A 24,925-nucleotide genomic window follows, 5' to 3' on the forward strand; every position below is an offset into this window, starting at 1 on the left:
GCAGAAGAAAAGTCATGATCACTGTTCAAAAGGCATTTCAGAAATGACAGGCATGGTCTTTTTGAAGTTAGTTCTTAACAATTAGATGAGACCCTTCATCCTAGGTCACCTTCTCAAGAACTCGTAGACTTCTGTCCTGGTTGTGGCTCCTATAGGGATATTCTCTGCACCAAGGACATCTGAGAACTCTTCCATTTATTGCAGAAACCTTTGGGTTATGCCACACGAGACTTCCTGTTCACCTAAAAATTAAGCAACTTTTAAAGGGTAACCTCACTATTTATCCAGGCAGCCTCCCCTGAACAGAACAATTCAATTGCCTTCTTAATTGCATTGGACAAAAAAAAAAGGACTGAAGGAAGTTGTTTTGACCTCACAAGAGAGAAGTATTATGTGAACTAGGTAGAAGGACTCATGGTGTGTTTGGAAGGATGTGTATGTATGTTTCCAAGTTCACTTGAAAAAAAAATTTCCCAGAGGCAATATATAATAATGCACCAGTAATAGAATCAGGAAGACACAGTGCAAATTTCCCCTCCTATGGATCAAACTGCCAATGCCCATGTCCAGTGGAGAAGCAATTACAGATGTGAGAACTTCTACCTTCTGCACCTCTAAAACAATTTGGATCCATACTGCCAGTGGGAGAGAAGTGATAGGAGGAAGAGAATAAGAGGACGATGAACTCCAGTTCCATCAGGACCCGCATGAGAGAGGAGGAAAAAGGGAGGGACATTGGAATGTAGTAACAGGGTTATGTGTGGCTCAGGGGGGAAGAGCACTGAACCTGGAAGAAAAAGGGGACAATTACATACAGATAGTTATAGAGATGACAGTTACCCATGTCTGCAATGTTGGGAGAACTGCTATGACTTGCAGTGGGGGAATTGGGGGATCATCAACAAACTCTGGTGGGAAAAGTGTGAACTCTGTAAATCAATATTAAGTCACTAATAAAATTAAAAGAAAAAAAATTTCCCCTCCTAGCAGAAAGAACTTGAACAGATTAAATAAGCCTCCTACTTTAAGGAATCATGTTAAGTGAGATAATCCAGAAAGAGAAGTATGAACATGGGATGATCCCACTCACAGACAGAAGCTGAAAAATAAGAACAGAAGGGAAAACACAAAGCAGAACTTGGACTGGAGTTGGTGTATTGCTCCAAAGTGAAAGACTCTGGGGTTGGGGGTGTGTTTCATGTCCTAGAACATGATGGCAGAGGAAGACCTAGTGGGGGTTGTACTGCTATGTGGAAAACTGGGAATTTTATGCTTGTACAAACTATTATATTTTACTGTCGACTATAAACCATTAATCCCCCAATAAAGAAATAAAAAAAGAAAACTGAGAAATGTTATACATGTACCAACTACTGTATTTTACTATCAACTGTAAACTATTCATTCCCCCAATAAAGAAAAATAAATAAATAAGCCTCCTAGGTCTTACTTACAAAAGAAATAAGATGACCTTATGAAACTTACTTCTAAAGATAATTTTAAGATTGGGGCCCAGTGGTGGTGCACCTGGTTGAGCACACACATTATAATGCATAAGGACCCAGGTTTAAGTCCCTGCCTCCCACCTGCAGGGAGAAAGCATTGTGAGAGATGAAGCAGGGCTGCAGGTCTCTCTCTCTCTCTCCTTCTCTACCACTCCTTTCCCTCTCAATTTCTGGCTGTCTCTATCAAACAAATAAATAAAGATTTAAAAAAATTTAACATAATTTCAGGATAAATTGAATAATTTAATGAAACTACCTATACAAAGGACCAAGTGAATTGGTTCTTTTTGTAGGTTTACTGAATGCACTGCTCTGTCCATATGCAAAGTCATCTGAAACTTAACACTTATAAGATGAAAAATATATATTACAAAGGAAAAAGAAAGAAAGAAAAAGAAAAGATATAGCACAAATGTCCTTAAGTTCTGGGAAGGTAGGGTCTTCTTAAAGAATTAAAGAATGTTAAGAGTTGCTTTTACCCAAAGAAGCACACAAATCAACATTCTCACTGACAGGTTCACAGGTGCCTGGAAACACATTCGTGGGCTGCTCCACAGAGCCCAGACTTAAGAACACATTTCTTTGAGCATGCTCACCAGCAAGTCTGTTTTCTATCAACAAGGGAAGGTAAGGGATTGAGATGGGATATACTCTAGTGCCATCCCTAGCCATCTTCCAGAGCTGAGGGATTTGGTTCTGAAAATCTGATCTTTTTTAAAAATATTTATTTATTTATTCTCTTTTGTTACCCTTGTTGTTTTATTGCTGTAGTTATTATTGTTGTTGGATAGGAGAGAGAGAAATGAAGAGGAGGAGAAGACGGGGGGGGGGGGGAGAGAAAGATAGATACCTGCAGACCTGCTTCACTGCTTGTGAAGCAACTCCCCTGTAGGTGGGGAGCTGGGGACTCGAACTGGGATCCTTACTACCATCCTTGTGCTTTTCGCCACCTGCGCTTAACCTGCTGCGCTACCGCCCAACTCCCTGACTATCTCATCTTAAGACAGTATTTGCCCCACCAACTCACACTTCTTATTAGGATACAAATCTGACTGCCTAGTCCCTTTATCCAAATGAGGAGGGAAAAATAAGCAATATGACTGGAAGTATCAATAAGGCTGAATCATCTCACTGAGACAATCTCCTTTATAATTTATAATCTAAAGAGTTAATGCTTTTCAAGTCCTTACTACTCACCAGGCAGGAAGCTAAACAGTGGGCATTCACACCGTCATCAAACTCCTACAAGAATAGCATGAGGTGAGTTTTCTTGCTCATTTGGTAGGTTAGCTGAACCCTAGGTGGCCTAAAAATCATTTGCTGTTGGTCCCCAGGCAAGTGAGTGGTGGTGCCAGGTTTCCAGCTTAAATTTCTTCACTCAGCAAACCTTGCTCTCAATACTCTGCTCTCCCCTGCCGCCCTCTGAGGCTCTGAAGATTTCACATGATAAGTACTGATTTTTTTTTTCAGAAGTACTGACACTCATGATTTGATTGCTTGTGAGCCTCCAGAGGCCCTATCTTCTCTTAGCTCCTCAAATCCCAAGGAGTCTGCTCCACACTTCTGTGAATCCATAATACCTCATTCTCAAGGTTGTCAGACTGCCTGACTTCCCCATAATGACATGCACAGCCTTCAAAACTTCCTCTCTATTAACCAGTTGCTCCCTATTTCAGATAAGAACCAGCCTTCCTTGTATTTGAATTTCAAATGTCCACCCACTTTATCAGCTTGCCTGACACTGTTCTCTAAGAATTCAACTCACTTGTTTGTAGTGAAAATGTAGTGGGGACATAATGGAACGAAAGTGAACAAGTGTGCTTCAATTATGCTAGCATCTTCACTAGTCAGTGCCTCAGCAGGTTTCAGTGTATGTTGGAAATGTGTTTATTTGAAAGTTTCTTGAATAGTCAGCATATTTTTTACACTTATAAGTTATAGGCACTTTGACAGGCTATTGAGTGGTTTACTAATTTGTCAAGAGTTAACCCCCCTCTACTCTTGACCTGACCATTTTTGTTACATTCATATGAATCACTCCTGTCTTCATTACTATGATCTGACCCCAATCTGGTGATTCAGTTTCAGCTTCTGGTAGAGTCTCTATCAATAACTTCATTTTTGTGACCAAGAGAAAGCTCATTATATTAAGTCACAACGATTCGACCAGAATGGCCATAGTATGTGACACTTTGCATGACATTTGAGATACACCAGCCTGGGCAGAGACAGGAACAGACAATATGCACACCTGCACTATACAAGTAGTCCAGAAAAAGAAAAGAGAAGAGATTGTTGGATGAGAGATAGTAAAGAAGAGCCCTGAGCATGTGATGCATGGAGTGGGCTTCAATTCTGACTGTCACTTATTCACTATACGGTTCTGGGAAATCCCAAAGGCTTCATCTATACAGTGGTAATGATAATAGAGTTATATGTGGCTTAGATGGGAAGAGAGGAATGGACCTGGAAGAAAAGGGGGCAATTAGGTACAAATGTAGGCAGAGAGTTGTAGAGATGACAGTTAACCCATGTCTGTAACCTTAGGAGAGTTGCTCTGGCTTACAATGGAGAGATTGGGAATTCAGAATTCTGGTGGCAGGACTGGTATGGGATTATATCCTTATTGACATGTAATTTTGGAAATCAATATTAAATCACTAATAATTTTTTTAAAAACGGCAATGACAGGGACTCCCAGCACCATACACTAAGACATGGGCTGAAGTCTGGAGTCTCTAACTGCAAGGAGGAAGTTTTATGAGCATTAGAATAGTACCTCAAGTGTCTTTTTCTCTCTTCCTCTCTCTCTCTTTCTCTCTCTCCCCTCCCTCCCCCTCTTTGTGAATGTGTGTGTTTGTGTGTGTGTTTTGTTTTATTTTGTTTTTTCTGCTTCTACCAGAAAAGGAAAAGGAGAAAGGGGAAAAAATGATCCCCCAAAATGATGGAGTCTTTATGCGGTTACTGAGCCCCAACAATAACCCTAGTGACAAAAAATAATAATTCTCAAAAAGTTGTTTTCATGGAACATAAACCCACAGTAAATGCGACAATGTGGTGTGACTACCAGAAGGGATGGAGGAAAGGGAATGTGGTGAAGTCTATCTAATATTACCCAGCCAAAGTAGAACTAAAACTGTAAATTTCCTGAATGAAAGCCAATCTCATTTCACTCAAACAGAACAATACCCACCTGAGGACACCATCAGCTGGTTCCACTGCCTCCTCTAGGTCTTCCCATTCACTCTCGTAATAGGATTCTTCCTGAGGCAAAGACTCTGAGGGGACACCCCAAGAACAGAATTGTGGCAATGGGATGGTCTCTGAATCTGCTTCCAAACAATCTCTACAGGGCAGTTGGCTTTCCAGCGAAGAGTAGATGGTATAAGGTGTTTCATCCTCCTTGCTGGAAGAAGGGACTTCAGGTAGATAACACACATCATCTCCCTCATCATCCCTGTCCAATTCAGGACTAGAAAAAAAATAATAAACCCATGCATCTTCCGTCAGAAATTTCTCTCCCCACCTTCCCTTGTCTTACATCATGACACATCACAAAAGAACTACCCAGGGATCAGATATTCCCAGGCAAAAACTGCCCTGGGACCAGTAAGTGAACAATGAATAAGATGTACTTGATGGCGTTGAAGTGCCCCAAACTTAATTTGAATAGCCAGAAGCCAACCAATGTTATAATTCAGGTAGTAAGTGTTAGGACAGGGACAGAATGAAACATTATGGGAGCAAGGGAAGTACCTTGCCCAGGACCATGGTGGGGACTTGCCAGGGGGCAAAAAAAGCAAAATCAGAGTTATGGCCCAGTTCTAGAATTGACTCTTCTCATGGGAAGAAGAGGTGGTCAGACCTCATGCAGTTCAATTCAGTCATGGAGACTTCAGCTTTCTCATCTGAAAAGTGGAATGGCCAAGGAATGTGTAGAATTGTTGGAATACTTAAATTCATTTTGAAACAGCCCTCCATGACTCCCAGTATAGGATAAGTTCTTCATACAAAGGAGATGTTTCTGTTTATTTCTATGACTATAATTGCAATTTCAGCAGAGAAATTCGACAGAAGGGGCCAAAGAAGGAGGTCGAGAGCTACTCAAGCAGGTGACCTTCAAAACACTTTGTGTAGATATCAGGTCCCTTTCTGAACACTGAAGAAAAAAAAAAGCCTATTTGGAGAGGCAGCCAGCTGGAATGACATTTAATCCCCATGTGACATAGGAAGCAGACAGTGAGATTCATTGTCTGGCTATGATGCAGCAGACACAAAGGTGAAAGAATAAGGCTTCCAGGAGCTGCATGAAGTTCGCCGCACTGGCTTTGTGATTAGGAAGAACAGTCCACACAGGTAGCAGAATACTTCACAGTGCTTCAAGCATGCAGAGAAGGTGCTCAGAAAATATCAGTTGCAAATCTGGTTAAAGAGGATGAGTAGGAAAATCTAAGAGAAAAAGCACACAGATTGATTTTGTGTTTGTTTTTATTTACTGAACACACAGATCCTTGTTTATCAGTCTCCTTTCCTGCCTCCAAGTCACTAGGTTGGCTTGTCCTCCATTCTCCACCCTCCTCATTTTGTCTCTTTCTTTTGGAATAAATACTGATTGTTTCCAGGCCCCAAACACCAATAGAGTCAATCCTCCTCCACAGTTGAGGTAGACTTTGTGTCCCGAGTTTTGTTGTCAAAGAAACAGCATTTCTATATCTGAGAACTACGGGCTAGATATAATTGTGCATTTTACATAAATATGCACATGTGTGAAACTGTTTCTGGAATCTTATACTCCTACCATCTATTATTAAATTTGATAAAATAAATAGAAAAATAAATAAACACACACACATGTGTTTGTACTAAAAGGAAACCGAATTCTATCAGTATAAAAGAGAAGCATTAAGAAAACTTTTATAAAGTTGCTCTCCACCTTCCGGGGGTGTTGCTTCACAAGCTGTGAAGCAGATCTGAAGGTGTCTGTCTTTCTCTCTGCCTTTCTGTCTTCCCCTCCTCTCTTCATTTCTCTCTGTCCTATCCAACAACAATGACAGCAATAACAACAACAATAATAACAGCAATGATAAACAACAAGGGCAACAAAAGGGGAAAAATGGCCTCCAGGAGCAGTGGATTCATAGTGCAGGCACAGAACCCCAGCAGTAATCCTGGAGGCAAGAAAAAAAGACTTTGTGGAACTATGGTGGCTGCTGCTGGTGGAGATGAAGCACAGAGATTTTGGTGGTGAGTGAGGTGTGGAACCAGACTCTAATCTTATAATATTAACCACTGTTAATCACAGATTTTTAAATGGCTTGGAAAGGGGCTGGGTGGTGGTGTACCTGGTTGAGCACACCTGTTACAGTGCCCAGGGATTCAGGTTCAAGCCTCTGGTTCCCACCTGCAGGGGGAAAGCTTTGCAAGTGGTGAGACAGTGCAGGTGTCTCTCTCTCTCTAGCTCCCCTACCCTCTCAATTTCTGGATGGCTCTATCCAATAAATAAAGATAATTAAAAAATAAAAATAAAATAAAGGAAAAATGGCTTAGGAAAATAAAATTATTGAAAGAATGATAATAATGAACATAGGATTTAAAAAAAAAACTTAAAAGTACTTAAGCCAACTATAGAAAATACAAGCTATCTTATAAAGACAGGGAGGGGAACACTAAGAGAAATCTATCAGAGAAGAAAATCTAGCCTGCCGTTCATGGAGACCCCAGTCCTCACACTCCCCAAAAACAGGACTCTTCCTTCCTCCCTGCAGGGGATAAGCAGGTGCTAACATCTGCCCAAGCACCTGGTTTTTCACTTCCCATCACCACATTCTTCCAGCCATTCTACAAAACTCCTTAATTTCTGAGTTCGATTTAGGGCTCTAGCTACCCTGCCCAGATAGACTCAGAAGAGAGAAATGTGAAAGACAGGAGACAGGGTATTCAGACCATCCAGAGGGAACTCAATAGTCTCCAGAATGAAACGCTGTCCAAGATCCTACAAATCTGCATAAAATTATGCCTTTCTAGCCCCACTTCTATGCATATCCCCATATCCTCTTTGGAGATGATCTATAATTTGACTGTAGGTATCAGGAAAGGTGACCAAGGAGAAAAGAGGTCCAAGAAAACCAAAGAAAGGACTAAGGCAGAGAATTATTGCATGGAAAGGGCAGGATTGGGAGGTCTAGATAAAATAATAAGGATATGGTTTTGCTTTCAAGCAACACCATATGTCTCTGACAAATGAACATGCCAAATAAAGACGCAGAGTCCTTCACCTAGGACTCCAGGCCAGTTCAGCTCACCTAAAGCTATTGCAGGACATTCCCACCCAGAATCAGAAGGGATGTAGAGTACTACATTAAATGGCCTCAGCTGCTCCATGCCCTCATTCCTTCCCAACCAAGCTGCCTGAGAAAAAGGAGCCTTTTTATAGACAGATGGCACTTAGAAAAGAATCAAATCTGGAGACCCCATGTGAGCTTCCAGCCTAACCACCAGTACAAGCTGGCAGGGCTCAGGAACCAAGCCACTCCCCACAACCTACAACAGCTCTGCAGTTACTTCTAAGAAAAGGAGTCCCAGTTCAGCTCTACTCCAGTGAAACCACTGGAAGGGCTTAAGAGCTAAAGTGCTTGTTAAATGGTGTCAACTGAGAATGGAAGACACCAGGTCCAACTCCCCTGAGCCAATGGCTTTTAGAGACTTGAGCTGCCAAACTCATGTGTCCCTCTCAACAAGACAAAGTAAGTTGAGTTGACAGCATTTGGGGTTTTAAAAAGGCAATAGTTGTAACTGCCTTATCTCCTGTGATTACATTCACAGCAAGGTCCAGGGTTTTTTGTTTGTTTGTTGTTTTGTTTTCATTCTTTTTTCTTATTTCTCTTATGGGAGATTAATGTTTTACATTTGACAGTAAATACAGTAGTTTTGTACATGCATAACATACAACTTCCACTAGGGGTCCTCTGCCATCATGTTCCAGGACCAAGGTTCAGGTCTTTGTTTTGTCTCTTTGTGGGTAGGTCAGCCTTCTCCAATTCTCTAGTCTCAGACTCCATTCAATGTTAGCTTGAGGGAGTGCAACAGGAAACTCAGGCTTCTCTACTTTTGCCAGTACCAAACAGAGTCCTTGGCAAGTTGAGTTTGCAGTGTCTCTAAGATGCCAAGTAGAGCTGGAAAGCAGTAAGTAGGGAGCTATCCAAGGGAGTGTGCCTGGCAAGGTGTATAAACACTGGAAGGTTTCCCCCTGAGAGCCTGGAACTGTGTAGAGAACTCTACAGAAGGCAACACCCAGACTCTCACCTGCTGTGAGCTCTGCTCTGCTGTTAGCTATTGTTATTCCTGGCCAGGCCTTTCTGTCACTCATTCCCCTCGGTCATATTCCAACTGCAGAGCAGCTTTCAAAGGGCTGCCCTGTGCCCTCCCATCTGGCCAACAACTCTGATCACCTGGAAGCCTCTCTCCTCAGCCATCTGCTCTGATGTCACACCTGGCACACAGCTGCAGGATAGGCCTTTAATTTTCTAATCATCCTTGGCTGTTCCGAGATAGTGTCTTCAAAATGCATACAGTGAATTTAGGTTCATTTCAAGGAGTTGGGCTTCATTTTTCACTCTTAATGATTACAATGACTTATGACACACTACCACCAAATAATGCAGTTGAAAGTGCATGCACATTGATTACATGCATGTGTGAGGTAGAGGAGTAAGAGATAACTTTAAACATTCTGCAATGATCCACTTTGCACTCAAGTGAACATTGAATGGGAGATTTGAATCTGGCATCCTTTCATTCAAAAATTTAAAGATAAGCATTTTGCAGACATCATGACCCATAAAATAAACACAGGACACCAAACTGTATCTGGAGCTCAACCAAAGAAGAACTATACATAAGACAAGAGGCTAGTAACCAAAATACATAAAGAGCACACCAAACTTAGCAACAAAAAAAACAAATGACTCCATCCAAAAAAGGGGAGAGGATATGAACAAGAATGTTCACCACAGAAGATATCCAAAGGCCAACAAACATATGAAAAAAAAAATGCTCCAAGTCATTGAGTATCAGAGAAATGTAAATAAAGACAATAATGAGTCTCCCCATAATCAACCTTGATCCATACTCCCAGCAGGGGAGAAGTGATAGGATGAAGATAAGGGGACTGCTTTCCAGCTCCATCAGCACCCAGAGAGAGAGAAGGAAAAGGAGAGGGACATATGGAGGTAGATATGATGTCATGAGTGGCTTAGAGGGAAAGAGAGGATTGAATCAGGAAAAGAACGGGCAACTATGTATAAATGTGGACAGATCATTGTAGAGAAGATGGTTGGCCCATGTCTAAAACTTTAGGGGGAACTGTGGTGGACTGCAATGGGAAGAGTGAAGATTCAGAACTCTGGTGGTGGGAATAGTGTGGATTCAAATCCCTGTCAACATGTAATTCTGTAATATAAAAATACAAAAAATAGGGAGTCAGGCAATAGCGCAGCAGGTTAAGCACACGTGGCTCAAAGCACAAGGACTAGCCTAAGGATCCCAGTTTGAGCCCTGGATCCCCACCTGCAAGGGAGTCACTTCACAGGCTGTAAAGCAGGTCTGCAGGTGTCTATCTTTCTCTCCCTCTCTCTGTCTTCCCCTCCTCTCTCCATTTCTCCCTGTCCTATCCAACAATGATGACATCAATAACTACAACAACAATGAAAAACAACAAGGGCAACAAAAAGGAAAATAAATAAATAAATATATATTTAAATATAAATAAATAAAAGAATGAATATAAATAAAAGAATGAGATATTCTCCTGTGAGAATGTCATACATGAGAAATGATAGCAACAACAAATGCTGGAAAGATTGTGGGGACAAAGGAACTCTCCTCCACTGCTGATGGGAATGTAAATTGGTCCAACCTCTGTGGAGAGCAGTCTGGAGAACTCTCAAAAGGCTAGAAATGGACCTACCCTATGAACCTGAAATTCCTCTCCTGGGGATATAGCCTAAGGAACCAAACACATCCATCCAAAAAGATCTGTGTGCAACTACGTTCATAGCAGCACGAAGAAGAAAGGAAGAAAAGAAAGAAAAAAAGAAACCCTATACACTTGTGTTTATGCATTTTCAGACAATGAAAATGAATACCACTGGTGAATAAATACATCTACACACTCTGTTCCATTTTTCCAACTACTTGTGCTTTGTTTGGCTGGTATAGTATTGTTTTATAAATCTTACCTATATGTTTTCAGGGAATGTGTACCTATATCCCGTTAACTATAAATCTCACTCACCCTGAATGCATTACACCAGTTGCTTCCTACTGCATAGTAACAGTCCCTAAAGATCTGTCCTGGCCAGTCTTCTATGGTCACCAACAAGTAAGAACCACTTATTCTCTGTGAGTTTCTATAGGATCGAGCACAAACCACTGTTCTGACTATTTGTCTGCTTTGTGCCCATGCCATCTAGTTCATACCTAGGAATAATATCTATTTTGACCTAATAATATTTTGACCTAGTCTCTCAGCTCCTCATTGGTTTCCAAGCATCATGAGTGGGTATATATAACAAATTCTTGTCAAACCGAATTGAAAAGTTTGTTCTCCATCAAAATATGACTGAGAAATGAAAATACTTAGTGGAAAAATGGGCAGACGATACACAGAAAGTTAAAATAATACCTACTGGAATTAATGTTTCCATCTGATTTTAAAGACATTAGTGTGGGAGCCAGGTGGTGGCACACCTGGTTAAGTACATTACGGTGCATAAGAACCCAGCTTCAAGTTCCTGTTCCCCAACTGCAGGTGGAAAGCTTCACAAGTGATGAAGTAGGGCTGCAGGTGTCTTTCTGTTTCTCTCCCTCTCTATCTCCTCCTCCCCTCTCAATTTCTCTCTGTCTCTATCCATTAATGAATAAATTCAAAAATACTTATAAAAAATATGTTGTGTATTTACTTACTTAAGCTGGTGTTGACTGTAATAGTTCATATTAGCAATGGAAAGCATACTTCAAGAAGCCAAAGGGATGCAGAACAAATATTTGTGCACTGGAATGGTGACTGCTTCCCTAAATTCACAAGGTGACATTACAACAGCTCCAGGCCTTGTGCCTCCTGTGTCCATTTCCCCCAAATGCCTCAAACAGTGCAACTCTTAGAAAATACGTGAGGAATTTATGGGTTTGCTTGATTGTAATTTTAAACAACTTGCAAAATGTCTGCAAACATGCTAACTCTTACCTTTCAAGTCTCCTGATATCACAAACTGAATAGCAGTTTTGCCTCAGATCCTTTTCCAAAGAAGTAGCCAATGCCAGTGCATCTATTTCTTGGTGACGTCTGCATAAATGAGGGTGGTGATCCTGAGGACGCATCAGAGAAGCAGCGCAAGGTCTAATTATATCTTGGTCCGATTGCATCTCTCTGGGGATCTTTCGGAAAGATTCTGGACTGAGAGCCAGATCCTTTCCCACACCCAGGGAGTCATGGTCCCCCTGACCATCCTCTGGATCCACACTGGGAGTCTGCCCTGAGTCAGGGCATGTTTTCCTGCAGAATTCTTTGTCTGCTGAGGACACCGGTGTCTATTAAAAGAAATGTTAAAGATTAATGGTTCCATGTTGCAAGCTGAGCAAGCCATAAAAAAAAAATGGATTAGGCCATTTTATATAAATAAATAAATTTTAAGAAATAATAGTAATGGATTTGGGGGGCCAGGTGTTGGCAAACCCAGTTACTCGCACATATTAGCAAGCAAAGACCCAGGTTCGAACTCTCACTCTCACCTGCATGATGGCTGCAGATCTACAGGTGTTTGTTTTTCTCTCCTCTATCTCTCCTTCCTTTCTCAATTTCTCTCTGCCCTATGAATTAAAAAAAAAAAATAGAAAAAAAAGGGAGAGAAAGAGAGAATAAAATAGCCACAAGGAGCAGTAGATTCACAGTGTCAACAGTAGGCTCCAAAGGTAACCCTGTGGCAGTAAAAAGTAAATAAATACAAAAAATAATATTTTAGGGGTCGGGCAGTAGCGCAGCAGGTTAAGCATACATGGCTCAAAGTACAAGGACTGACATAAGGATTCTGGTTCAAGCCCCAGGCTCCCCACCTGCAGGAGAGTTGCTTCACAAGTGGTGAAGCAGATCTACAGGTATCTTTCTTTCCCCTTCTCTATCTTCCCCTCCTTTCTCCATTTCTCTCTCTCCTACCCAACAATGATGACATCAATGACAACAACAATGACTACAAAAAAAAGGGGGGCAACAAAAGGGAAAATCAATTAAATATATATATCTGTATATATATATATATATATATTAAAGGGGAAGGGCTATAGTGTACCTAGTATAACACACACATCATTATCATGCATGAGGGCCCAGGTTCAAGCCCCTGGTCTCCACCTACAAGAGGGGAAACTTCATGAATGATAAAACAGTGCTGCGAGTGCCTCTTGGTTAAACACACATAGTACTATGCACAAGGACCTTTGCAAGGATCTTAGTGCGAACCCCGCTCCCCATCTGCAGGGGATCCACTTCACAAGCAGTGAAGCCAGTCTACTGGTATCTATCTTTCTCTCTCCCTATCTCCCATTCCCTTCTCAGTTTCTCTCTGTCCTATAAAATAAAATGGGGAGGGAGGGCTACCAGGAGCAGTGAATTTGCAGTTCTGGCACAGAGTCCCAATGATAAGCCTAGAGCCAAAAAAGAAGGTTTTAGTAATACTAATAAGATTTATACACCAAGTTTAAACCTATCTTTAGATTCAGTTACCACACCCTATGTTTTAAGTATCTTCTTAGTTTATTTTATTCGAGGATTAGTGTTTTATAGTCAACAGTAAATACAATAGTTTATATAAACTATTGTATTTACTGTTGACTATAAAAAATTAATTCCCCAATAAAGAAATTTAAAAAATAAAATAACAAAACAAACAAAAAAACATTTCCCAGTTTTCCATACAATAATATAACCTCCACTAGGTCATCTGCCATAATGTTCCAGGACCTGAACTTTCCCCTCCAGCCACCCAAAGTAAAGAGTCCTTTACTTTGGTGCAATGCATCAACTCTAGTCCAGGTTCTGACTAGTATTTTCTTTTCTGATCTTATTTTGCATCTTCTGCCTGGGAGTGAGATTCCATATTTATCTTTTGTTTTCTGACTTATTTCACTTAACATGATTTCTTTAAGCTCCATCCAAGATTGGCTGAAAACAGTGAAATCACCATTTTTAATAGGTGAGTAGTATTCTGTTGTGTACATATACTACAAATTGCTCAGCCACTCATCTGTTGTTGAACACCTGAGTTGCTTCCAGGTTTTGGCTATTACAAATTATGCTGCTATGAACATGGGCATACACAAATCTTTTTGGATGGGTGTGTTTGTTCCCCCAGGAGAGGAATTGTAGGCTCATAGGGTAGGTCCACTTCTATCCTTCTGAGAGTTCTCTAGACTGTTCTCCACAGGGGTTGGACCAATTTATAGTCCCACCAGCAGTGCAGGAGGGTTCCTTTGTCCCTACAACCACTCCAGCATGTGTTGCTGCTATCTTTTCTGGTGTATGACATTCTCACAGGAGTGAAGTGGTATCTCATTGTTGTCTTTATTTGCATTTCTCTGACAATCAAAGACTTGGAGCATTTTTTTCATATGTTTCTTGGCCTTTCAGATACCTTTTGTGGTGAATATTCTGTCCATGTCCTCTCCCATTTTGGGATGAAGTCATTTGTTTTCTTGTTGTTGAGTTAAGTGAGCTATTTACATATTTTGGTTATTAGTCTCTTGTCTGATGTATGGCATGTAAAGATTTTCTCCCATTCTGTGAGCGGTTTTTTTGTTTGTGTGATGGTTTATTTTGCTGTGCAGAAGCTTTTTAACTTGATGTAGTCCTATTGGTTTATTTTTGTTTTAGTCTTCTTTGCAATTGGATTCGTTTCATTGAAGATGTTTTAAAATTTAGATGAAAAAGAGTTCTGCCAATATTTTCCTCTAAGTATCTGATAGTTTCTGGTATAACATACAAGTCCTTGATCCACTTGGAATTTACTTTTGTATTTGGTGAAATATAGTGGTTCAGTTTCATTCTTCTGCATGTTTCAACCCAATTTTTCCAACAACATTTGTTGAAGAGACTCTGCTTTCCCCATTTAATAGTCTGGGCACCTTTGTCAAAGATTAGATGTCTATAGGTGTGGTTAAGTATCTTTAATCATTCATCCAAATTTTTATTCTAATTCCTACCCAAACCTACATCTTTGTATCTGAAACTACTGTTATTTTGTAAACCTTGCTTATAAAAGTACCTGGAATCTAAAGGGAGCACCGTTTTTTGTTGATCTCTCAAACTTTTATGATGGTGTAGGTCAGAGACGGTCACATGCAGGTACTCAGTAAAGACTTGGAACTCTCTAGTCACTCTGAGTAATTTTGGGGGTATCCTGTGTCTCTGGCCCCAACAATATGACAAGTGGGGAGCTGTCCCACTCAGCTCTTCACTCAGCAGGTAGGAACTGGGATATTGAACTCCAGCCTTGCACACTGTGACCTGTGCACTCAACCAGGTGCATCGTTACCCAGCCCCCAAGCATTACTTTTTTAACCAAAAATATTTTGAATGTGGAGAAAAAAGAACTTTATTACACTGCTGGTGGGAATGCAATCAGGTGCAGCTCTTACAGAAAACAACATGGAGTGTCCTTAGACAGATAAGAATGGAAATAACTTAAGATCTAGCAATATCATTACTAGGCATATATCCAAAAGCACAGAAAGAATTAATCAAAAGGATACATGCACCCCTGTGTTCATAGCTGCACTATTCACAATAGCCAAAATATGAAGTCAGCCTAAATGCTCATCAACAATTGGCCAGATAAGCAAGCTGTGGAATATTACTGTACAAATAAAAAGATGATATTGTACTGCTAAGAGCAAAATGTAAGGAAATGGAAATGCGTAAGGAAAGTGACATAATAAGTGAAGCACTGGTACTAGAGAGCCTGGTGTGGTACGCCTACTAGAGTGCACATATTACAGTGCTCAAGGACCTGGGTTCAAGTGTTCAGTGCCCGCCTAAAGATTGGGAAACTTCACAAGTGGTAATTATGTAGGTGTCTTGCTCTCTATCTCCCCATCTCCCTTCATTTTCTCTCAGTCTCTATGCAAAAATAAATATCTAAAATATTTTAAAATGTATATAAAAAGAATGTCTCAAACCTTTTAATGCAAGTCAATTTCTAATAATCATTCTCTAGGTAGATACATAGACACAGATCTGTAGAGATACAGACTGTCTATATGTATATTCATATACACCCTATTGATTCTGTTGTCTGGAGACACTAATACAGGTACCAAGGTATATAATTCAGAATTTCCCTGATCCTATGCCTTTGTTTTTTCTTTCCACCACACTATCCATGTTTAATTCATGTTTTAGGAGGCAGTATTGACATTCTATTTCCATCTCACTCTTCAAATAGAGTATCTTTCCTTCCTTCCTCTCTCCCTCCTTTCTTTCTTTCTTTCTTTCTTTCTTTATTTATTTATTTATTCTTTCCTTCATGCTTTCCATAGAGACAGAGAAGCAGGGAAAGAGAAAGGTAAAATACCACAGTGCTGAAACTTCCTAAAATGCAGTGTGGGCCAAGCTTGAACATAAGTCATGCACGTGCCCAAGCAACACAATATCCAAGTGAGCTATTTCCAGATGGAGTCCTTCCCTCCCCTCTATCTGGTTTTGATGCTGTTCCTATACTCCCTGCTTATCCTCTCTGATGCTTAGGCTTCCAGAGAGCCTGACTTGAGTCTCACAGTCAGTATCTAAACTTAAAATCATCTCCAGAAAGAGAAGCAGAAGTGGGCAGGAAAAAGAAAAGGCAGAGATGGACCCTCATGAATGTGTAACAGGTTAAGTGGGGTTTGAGAGTTAGCTCCTTTCCTGTCTTGGCGAAAGAAGGTGGATCTAAACCCAACCTATAGAAAAATGGGGCATCTCTGGACCCAAAGGACAAGAGGGTGGCTGGGTAGGAAGCATGTAAAGAGAGTAGAGGATACTGCATCTTACCTGCTGTGCCTGGTCCATCTCAGGCAGAGCCCCTGGAGGTGGTCGGCAAAGTAGTAGATTGACTTCCTCAGAGGCCCCTCGCAGTAAGTGGAGCACTTCCTAGAAGAAGTCAGAATCTGTCTTTAGAGGAGGGACTGGCATGGCTTTGGGAGTCCTCCTCTGTGCTCCCAACTCCCTGGTTTTGAACCTTCATGAGCCCCTACCCCTTGATCGATTTCTCACCACCAGAGAAGTTTGGAAAACATCTCTAAAGGATTGATTTACCAAAGTGTGAGGATCCCAGGCCACTGACCTGTAGCTCCCACAAACATAATGTGTAGGTGCTGGGATGGGAGGACTAGAGTCTGCTCAGAACCCTCTACCGACAGCAACTGCTAGCACTAATTTCTCTTCTTCATTTAAGACAGAAAGGGAGGAGAGAGAGAGAGAGAGAGAGATCACAGTACTACAATACTAATGCTTCCTTGACTGCTGTGGGGACTGGGCTTGAACCTGGGTCACACAAATGGCAACGCAGTACATTATCCAAATGAGCTATTTCACTGGCCCCTGGTATCTTTCTTTAGAGACTGTGCTTCAAACAATCTGCTTTTCCATCACAACACTCTTCATCTCAGAGGTCATCAGTCATGAAGTTCCCTCCACCTCAAACTCTGAAGTCAGATGCTCAGCTCTGTTTCCTGCCATGGCTCAGCTGAGACCCATTAAATGTCTCACCTGTCACAATGTCATGACCACATCTCTGTTCATTATCCCTTTAGTGACACCCACTGCTTTCTTATACACTGTTCCAGGGTTGTCTTTCCAAAAGGCAAGGGCCCAGGAGGGGTGCACTTGGTTAAGTGCACCTGTTGCTATGCGTAAGGTATGAAGTTTGATCGCTTGCTCACCACCTGCAGGCAGGAAGCTTTTTTTTTTTACCGCAGGTATCTCTTTGTCTCTCTCCCTCTATATTTCCTTTTCCTCTCTTAATTTTTCTCTATACTATCAAATAAGGGGAAGAAAAGGAAAAAGTGGCTGCCAGGAACAGTGGATTCCTCGCCTCGTGCAGGCACCAAGCTCCAGTAATAACCAAGGTGGAAAACAAAAAAAGAGTACAGTCATGTTCTTCTCTTTCTGAACCACTTTTCTGACTAACCTCACTCTCAACCTAAGTTCCACAGCACAGCAAGCAGAACCTCCCTTTGCCACTGCCTCTCCCTCCTATCATGGTCTTTTCTCTGCACTCATGCTCTGAGCTCCCACACTGCTGTATCTCTTGCCATTGTTGAAATAATGCTCTAGGCCCAATACAAAATTATTCCTACCAGGATTCCACATCAGTAAACCCAAATTTCCATATCCCCATCAATTCTCCACTTACCCATAAGCTCTGTATTCAGTCAATCAATCCCCAAATGCCAACTAACTCCAGACACTCTTACCAAAACAAAGTGGACAATGCAACCCCAGTCCACAAGATATTTTCTAGTTGTATCTCTCTTGTCTCTTGTTCTATATCCTAGAAAAATTTCTGAACTTCCAGCCAATTCATTGTAGTTGTTTCCAAAAGGAAACATTTCATGAAGCCTTAAAATCTATTGTTGGTATCATCTAAATTTCTTCCTATAATCATTTTCAACACTCGAAGACATTTTCTCAGAGTCCAGATTGAGGTCACCTTGATAATTCCCATTTCCTGTTTAGACCAGGATTTTTCAGCCTTTTGCTCTACTGACATCCTAGGTTGGATAATACTCTGCTGTGGAGACAGTTGTGAGTATTGTAGGGTGGTGAACACGTCTTTGGTCTCTACAGACTACATGGCACTAGCAGCTGTTACTTGTGAAAGCATAAATGTCACTGGACTTTGAAACTTCCCTTAAGAGATAGTCATTCCCATTTGAGAACAACTAATCTCAATATACTTAGTACTCCTTTAACAAAAGAATGAGCAGAGCATGTGCTCCCCTGCCCTGGTCCCTGGTGGAAGCATTGAACAGATGCATTTCTCTCTCATGACATTGATCTTCCATAGTATTGCTCTCACCACCCTCACTAGAAGTCCTGAATCCCATGAACTGCCTTTATTTGTGTCTATAGTTCCTCACATAGTTTGGACCCAAGAATAATTCTAAAAGAATGATTCTCAGATTTGAAACTACATGAAGGATGGGGGAGACAGCATAATGGTTATGCAAACAGACTCTCATGTCTCAGGCTCCAAAGCCCCAGGTTCAATCCTCTACACCACCATAAGCCAGAGCTGAGCAGTGCTCTGTTGTCTCTCTCTCTTTGCATCTCTCTCAAAAATAAAATAAATAAAACATGTTTTTAAAAAGAAGAAGAAGGAGGAGGAAGGGGAAGAAGAGAAGGAGAAAGAAGAAGAAGAAGAAAAAGAAGAAGAAGAAGAAGAAGAAGAAGAAGAAGAAGAAGAAGAAGAAGAAGAAGAAGAAGAAGAAGGAGAAGGAGAAGGAGAAGGAGAAGGAGAAGGAGAAGGAGAAGGAGAAGGAGAAGGAGAAGGAGAAGGAGAAGAGGAGGAGGAGGAGGAAGGAGAAAAGAAAAGAAAAGAAAAAAGAAAAGAAAAGAAAAGAAAAGAAAAGAAAAGAAAAGAAACTACATGGATGAGGGCATCCTTGTCTTAGCACTGAATGCCTTGGGGATTCTCCCCCTCCTTACAACCACCTCACCCCTATGACCTATAGAGTCACTCTGCCTTCTGTGCTTCTTGCTCTGTGTTCTGGAGGGAGAGATCTATGAGGCTATAGCCAGGCTTCCTGTTGGGCTCAAGCCTGACATAGGAATGAGAGAAGTGATATTTAGTTTACTACTTACCTCCCCAACAATTTGCCCAGGATGACTGTGTCCCCTAGCCAATGTCACAGTTTATGTCTTCCTGGGTAGAGTTCATTCCACCCAGATCTCTCAGTATTTAGGATTGAGTAATTGCTCCTATGTGTACCCCTTTGGACATGTGGGAAAGATAGTTATTCCTATTGATGCTAACCCAAATATTATACTCTCTTTAGAGCTTCCCAACAGTTCACACATTTTATAGACTCTGCTCAAATGACAAAAGTTTCTGTCAAGACCCTCACTGACATATCATATTTTTCTGAGTGTGTACTGCATCAAAACCTATAATTTGGTAGAAAAAATAGGGAGGAAAGCAAAAAAGGCTCTACTGTAGAGTGCCTTTACCACTCATACCCACCTCCCATAACATAAGTTATGAGACTAAAAGTGGCTCACCTGGGGAAGAACTACTGGTTCATGTACAAGGACCCAGGTTCAAGCCCTGGGCTCCACATGCAAGGAACAAGCTTCACATGTGGTAGAGTAGTGCCATGGGTATCTCTATTTCTCTCTACTTCCTGTCTTTCTTTCTCTCTCTCTCCTTCTCTCTCTCTCTCACCTCTACCAAAAAGAAAAGTGGGGATAAGATGTGCACTGGAAATGGTAAAACTGTGCAAAAACCTTTTGGTGGCAGAGAGAGAGAGACATCAATCTGCACAAAAGCCAGACATCTTCAATTTTAGTTTCTTTATGACCCAAATTAAAAAAAAAAAAGGCTTACTCAAGGTTAGATATTTTAAAACTGAAATAGAGAATTAAATGAGAATGTTCTGCCAAGTGCACTCTGTGTATGATCAAAGTCCAAACTCAACTTGTCATTTTGAAAGCCCGGAGTATTCCCTCCTGTGGGTGAGCCTGAAAGCAGCACAGTTTGTATCTCTTCACACTGGGCTCATCACTCATGGCCTCCCACCTGGAAGACGAGACCTTCCGTGGACCTTCCGTTCACGGCCAGGATGATATCACCAGCTGCAATGGCCCCATTCTCCTCAGCCGGCTGCCCTGGGAAGAGCCTCTTAATCCTCACAAGATGGTTCTTGGGATGGTCACAGTTCTCACTCTCCATCTGCATGAAGCTGAATCCCAAACCACTTGCATTCTTTTTCAGTTTGACCTCAAACTTTGGGCCTACAGTATGGGATATGAACAAGAGCAGCTCTTCAGTAGTTCATGAAATTAACAGCCACCCTCCTAATGCAAAGGGTCATGTAGAGGAACTATTCCTCTTTCACATTAAAATATTTTATCTTGATGATTTTTATGACAGTCTAGAATGTATTTTACTGACCAGAGCTGTCCAAGGAAAATAATATATGAGCTTCAAATATAAGTCACAAATGTGAGTGCAAGAATTTCAAATACGGGAGTCGGGCAGTAGTGCAGCAGGTTAAGTGCACATGGCACAAAGCGCGAGGACTGGCGTAAGGATCCCAGTTCAAGCCCTCAGCTCCCCACCTGCAGGGGACTTGCATCACAGTTGGTGAAGCAGGTCTGTGGGTGTCTATCTTTCCCCTCTCTGTCTTCCCCTCCTCTCTCCATTTCTCTCTGTCCTATCCAACAATGACAACAACAATAATAACTACAACAATAAAACAGCAAGGACAACAAAAGGGAATAAATAAATATTTTTTAAAAGAATTTCAAATACTTAGTTTTCTTTGTTTTTTTATTATTGCCACCAGAGTTATCCCTGAGGCTCAGTGCCTGCACAATAAATCCACTGCTCCCAGTGGCCATTTATTCCTTTTTTTTTCTTATTTTATTTGATAGGACAAATGGAAATTGAAAGGAAAGGGGGAGTTAGAGAATGATAGAAAAAAAGAGAGACATCTGAAGATTTGCTTCCCCCTTGCAGGTGGGGAGTCAAGACTTGAACCCAGGTCCTGGAGCACAGTAATGGCTATGTTCAACCTGTTGCCCTACCAACTGGTCTTAAAAAGTAGAAAGAAATAGGTAAAATAAACTCCACCATTTATATGGTTCATAATGTAGAAAATACTACCATTTTAATATGTAATCAATGTGGAGGAGTACTAATAAGATAGGTTACACTCTTCTTTGAATTCTTCAAAATCCATTATGTATTGTATTAGTTTGAATTGACAGGATCAAATATTCAAAGTTTACATGTAAAATGATATTTATAGAGATATGTAACATGCCCATAACATATGGTAAAATTCATATCACATATACTCTTACTATTCCTTCAGAGCAACAGTCATTTTCCAATATACTCTGCAACAAAATTTTATAAAACTGCATAGTGGAAAAAAGTATAACTAACTCTATGGAAACAGTCTAGCCACTGTTTTGTTTAGCCAGGTGGCCTAACATGAGACTAAATAGATCTGCTTCTGGGCATTCAAGATGGACACATCCCCAGGGACAGAGGCAGTCTGACAAGAGGGCCATCCCTACTGGGCCTTTACCAACTCAGCTGACAGCCAATCAATATGTGGGCAGAGCACTGCCTTATAACCTTCCATATGAGGCAAGACTAAAATTGTCTGAAGCAGTTAGGTTCAAGTGTGCTGTGCAATTTCACCAGCACCACGATCTACTCGTCCCTCCTCCCCCAAGCTCATTGTGTAGTCATTTCCCAAAAGGCCTCATTGGAGTGGAGCAAGGAATGAAAGAAGAAACAAGCATGGCTCCCTTCCACTCAGCCCTGGGACTTGCTATGGATACTTTACATTCAATCTGGTTTATCCTTTTGAAGCAGGACTGAACATTTCTGTACAAAAAAAAAAAAATTTTTTTATGGCTAAGCTCCAAATCAAGATCCATGGAGGAAATAAATGTTTTCCTAGATGGAAATGAAGTCACAGAGAAATTCTGAGAGGCAACCCATCAACAGATGTGCAATGATATCCCTATAAACTGATCATGGATTTTGCTTTTTTAAATGATATTAATAATAAGGCAATGTTCCTGAGTATCTTCCTCTCCCAGCACAGCCTGATGATTCCTTAAATCCTTTGTCACAGTTTTCTTGGCTGGGATGTGGAAATTCAGTCATAAAATACATGACCCTTTCATTCCAATTCCATGTATAAATATTCACATATTGTCCAGCTGCTAATAAGAAAACTTCAGAAAATGTGGAAGCAGAATTAAGTCTGGAAATTATTCTCAAAACAGTATATCTTTTTCTTAGAAACATATTTTATTAGATTGGCTTTTACTGCATCAGAAAGTTGGCCACATCATGACCACCACTGCTCCCTTTTCTTTTGAGAACCCAGAGGAAGCCTCCCTGCTTTCCCTTTTGAGTTGAAATTTCAAAGGCAGCACAGGATGACATGACAATAGTAACACTCAATTCTCTTTCCTCTCACCATCTGTCGCACAGACACAGCTCGCAGGCCTGCCAGGCAAGGTTGTTGCCAAGGAAACAGCCGTACATTCATCTCCCAGCCTGTCATTAGCAGAAGGACACTGCTGTGTAGTCCTGGGAACTCTTCTTTCTAAGACCAGCCTTGCCACCTAGAAGGATGGGTGGACAGATTCAATTTACACTTCATGCAGCAACCAGAAGGCTCCTGCTTCACCCTGAAAATGCCTCTTAATTTTCTGATATTTGCAATGACTGCTTCATTTGAATGTCAAATATAAAACTTCCAATATACCTTATTCATTGGGATCCAGAACCATATTTCCAACTCTCTGGATGGACATATTGAACAAAGTAGACAAATGCTCCTGAAAGTAACACATGTATCTATCTGTGTGTTAGCATATTCAAGACTCCAAATTCATCTTTTTCCCCTCTCTCACCCTTACTTACCACTTTGCCTGAACCAAACATTCCTCCCCTTACGTTTGCTCTCTGAGAACTTAGAACCTTATGCCAACAAACCTCTCAGGATCACATTTGCAGTGGTGCATTTCCCCCTTTTCTCCAGTATTTCTCATTACCTAAAATCCAAGCCCTTGCCATAGAATTCCAGACTTTTACCCATCTAACTTTCCTCTTTCTATTTTGATTTCTCCTTCTTGCCACACATTCTATTTTCTTGTCACCAAAAGGACAGTTCAGGAACAAGTAAATAGACATTTTCTGGAAGCTCGTTAAAAATGCCAAGCTTCCATTCAGGGGATTAGGTATTGCCAACATCTTTCATCTACAATTATTATTCATCACAATACCCCTGGCCCCAGAGTGACAACTCCTTTCATCTCTGCCAGTAGGATAGTGAAATATCTTCTCTAACCGTGTTCATTAGCAAAGGTCAAAAGAACAGGAAAGACCAGTAAATCATGGCTCCAGTATAAGTCAATTTTATCATAATCTAGAAAACAGATTGGAGAAAGGAAGGAAAAATGATCCCTGAACCCAGTTTTCTAGAAGGGTCCCCAGAAGTCCTTTCTAGTTCTGTTGACTCCCCAGTTACTCAGAAGGCAACAAAAGATCTGTGGTTTTAAGATGGGAGCAAGTGAATGCTCCCACCTTCAGGCAGAGAATCAAACACAAGATGTTAATATACATATAATTTCTGGGTGTGGCACAGAATAAAGAGGAAATAATATTTGGATGCCTCTGGGGATTGGATTTGTGAATATCTACTTCATCGTGATGAAAAACACCCCAGAACAGTGTTATCTGTCATTAGTAGGGTTATGGAGTTGTGTGCAATGTGTGAAGGGAAGTTAGCAACAGGACTGGGAAACAGAGGGAAGTATCAGTGACTAAGGGTTAGTGCAGAGAGCATGAGGGGGCAAGTCAGGTGGGAGAAGTGGCTTCACTTGTCAACTCTACTATGCTATCTGGTTCCAGAATGCAGGCAAGTGGCAAGTAAGTTTTTCAAGTCTGTTTAAACATAAATATTTGGAAACATCTATCTGCTTTTTCCTGTCTTTCACATTCCATAGAAAAGAGGTGGTTAAAAGAATAACTGAAATAGAAAAGCAAGCAGTGTCTTGTTTTCACACATACACACATACATACACACACACACACACACACACACACACACACACACACACACACACACACACACACACACACACCTCAAGACAACCAACCAGTTTCTAATTTTGTCCAGAATCTCTAAAGATAATGGGAGCTTCTCAGGGAACACTCACCTGGCCAGAACCTTTGAGACACTGTACAGCCTGCTTGTGGGTGAGGCCAGACAAATTCACCCCATCCACCTGCAAGAGTCGGTCACCTGGGAGAAAGACAGATATCATGTGCTGGGCTACAAGAAAGACTCTTCTGGGAGGCCAATGCCCAGAGCCCCTCAAGGAAGGGTAAGAAGCATTTCTGTGAGCAGGCCTGCTGGGACTAGAGGGTCAGCCAACCCCGTGAACCCCTTCACACAGCAGTGACAGAGAAGGCTCTCTATAATCGACACAAGGGGGTTGGAGGGTAGGGTGTGAGTCAGTCTCATTCTTGTTCTTGCCTAAGTATTAAACCAGCCATGAAAATTGTTTTCTAATCACTTTGGAGTAATATTTCTATCTCCTGGGTTTATTCTTTAATTTGAAAAACAATCAGGGAATT

At 41.1% G+C, this 24,925-nt stretch overlaps 1 protein-coding gene across 1 annotated transcript; it reads right to left on the minus strand.

The window, feature by feature from the left end:
• LOC132538607 (putative protein FRMPD2-like) lies at positions 1 to 24,612 on the minus strand. The gene is made up of 7 exons (XM_060191286.1): positions 24,505 to 24,612; positions 22,758 to 22,905; positions 20,330 to 20,544; positions 16,582 to 16,680; positions 11,749 to 12,092; positions 4,699 to 4,911; positions 1 to 242 (listed from the first exon to the last, which is right to left on the minus strand). Exons 1-7 carry the CDS (start codon positions 24,610 to 24,612, stop codon positions 239 to 241), a joined length of 1,131 nt encoding a protein of 376 aa, XP_060047269.1. The 3' UTR covers positions 1 to 238.
• Between the last annotated feature and the right edge of the window lie 313 nt (positions 24,613 to 24,925).

Source organism: Erinaceus europaeus, chromosome 1 (assembly GCF_950295315.1).
Source record: "Erinaceus europaeus chromosome 1, mEriEur2.1, whole genome shotgun sequence".
Lineage (NCBI taxonomy): Eukaryota > Metazoa > Chordata > Mammalia > Eulipotyphla > Erinaceidae > Erinaceus > Erinaceus europaeus.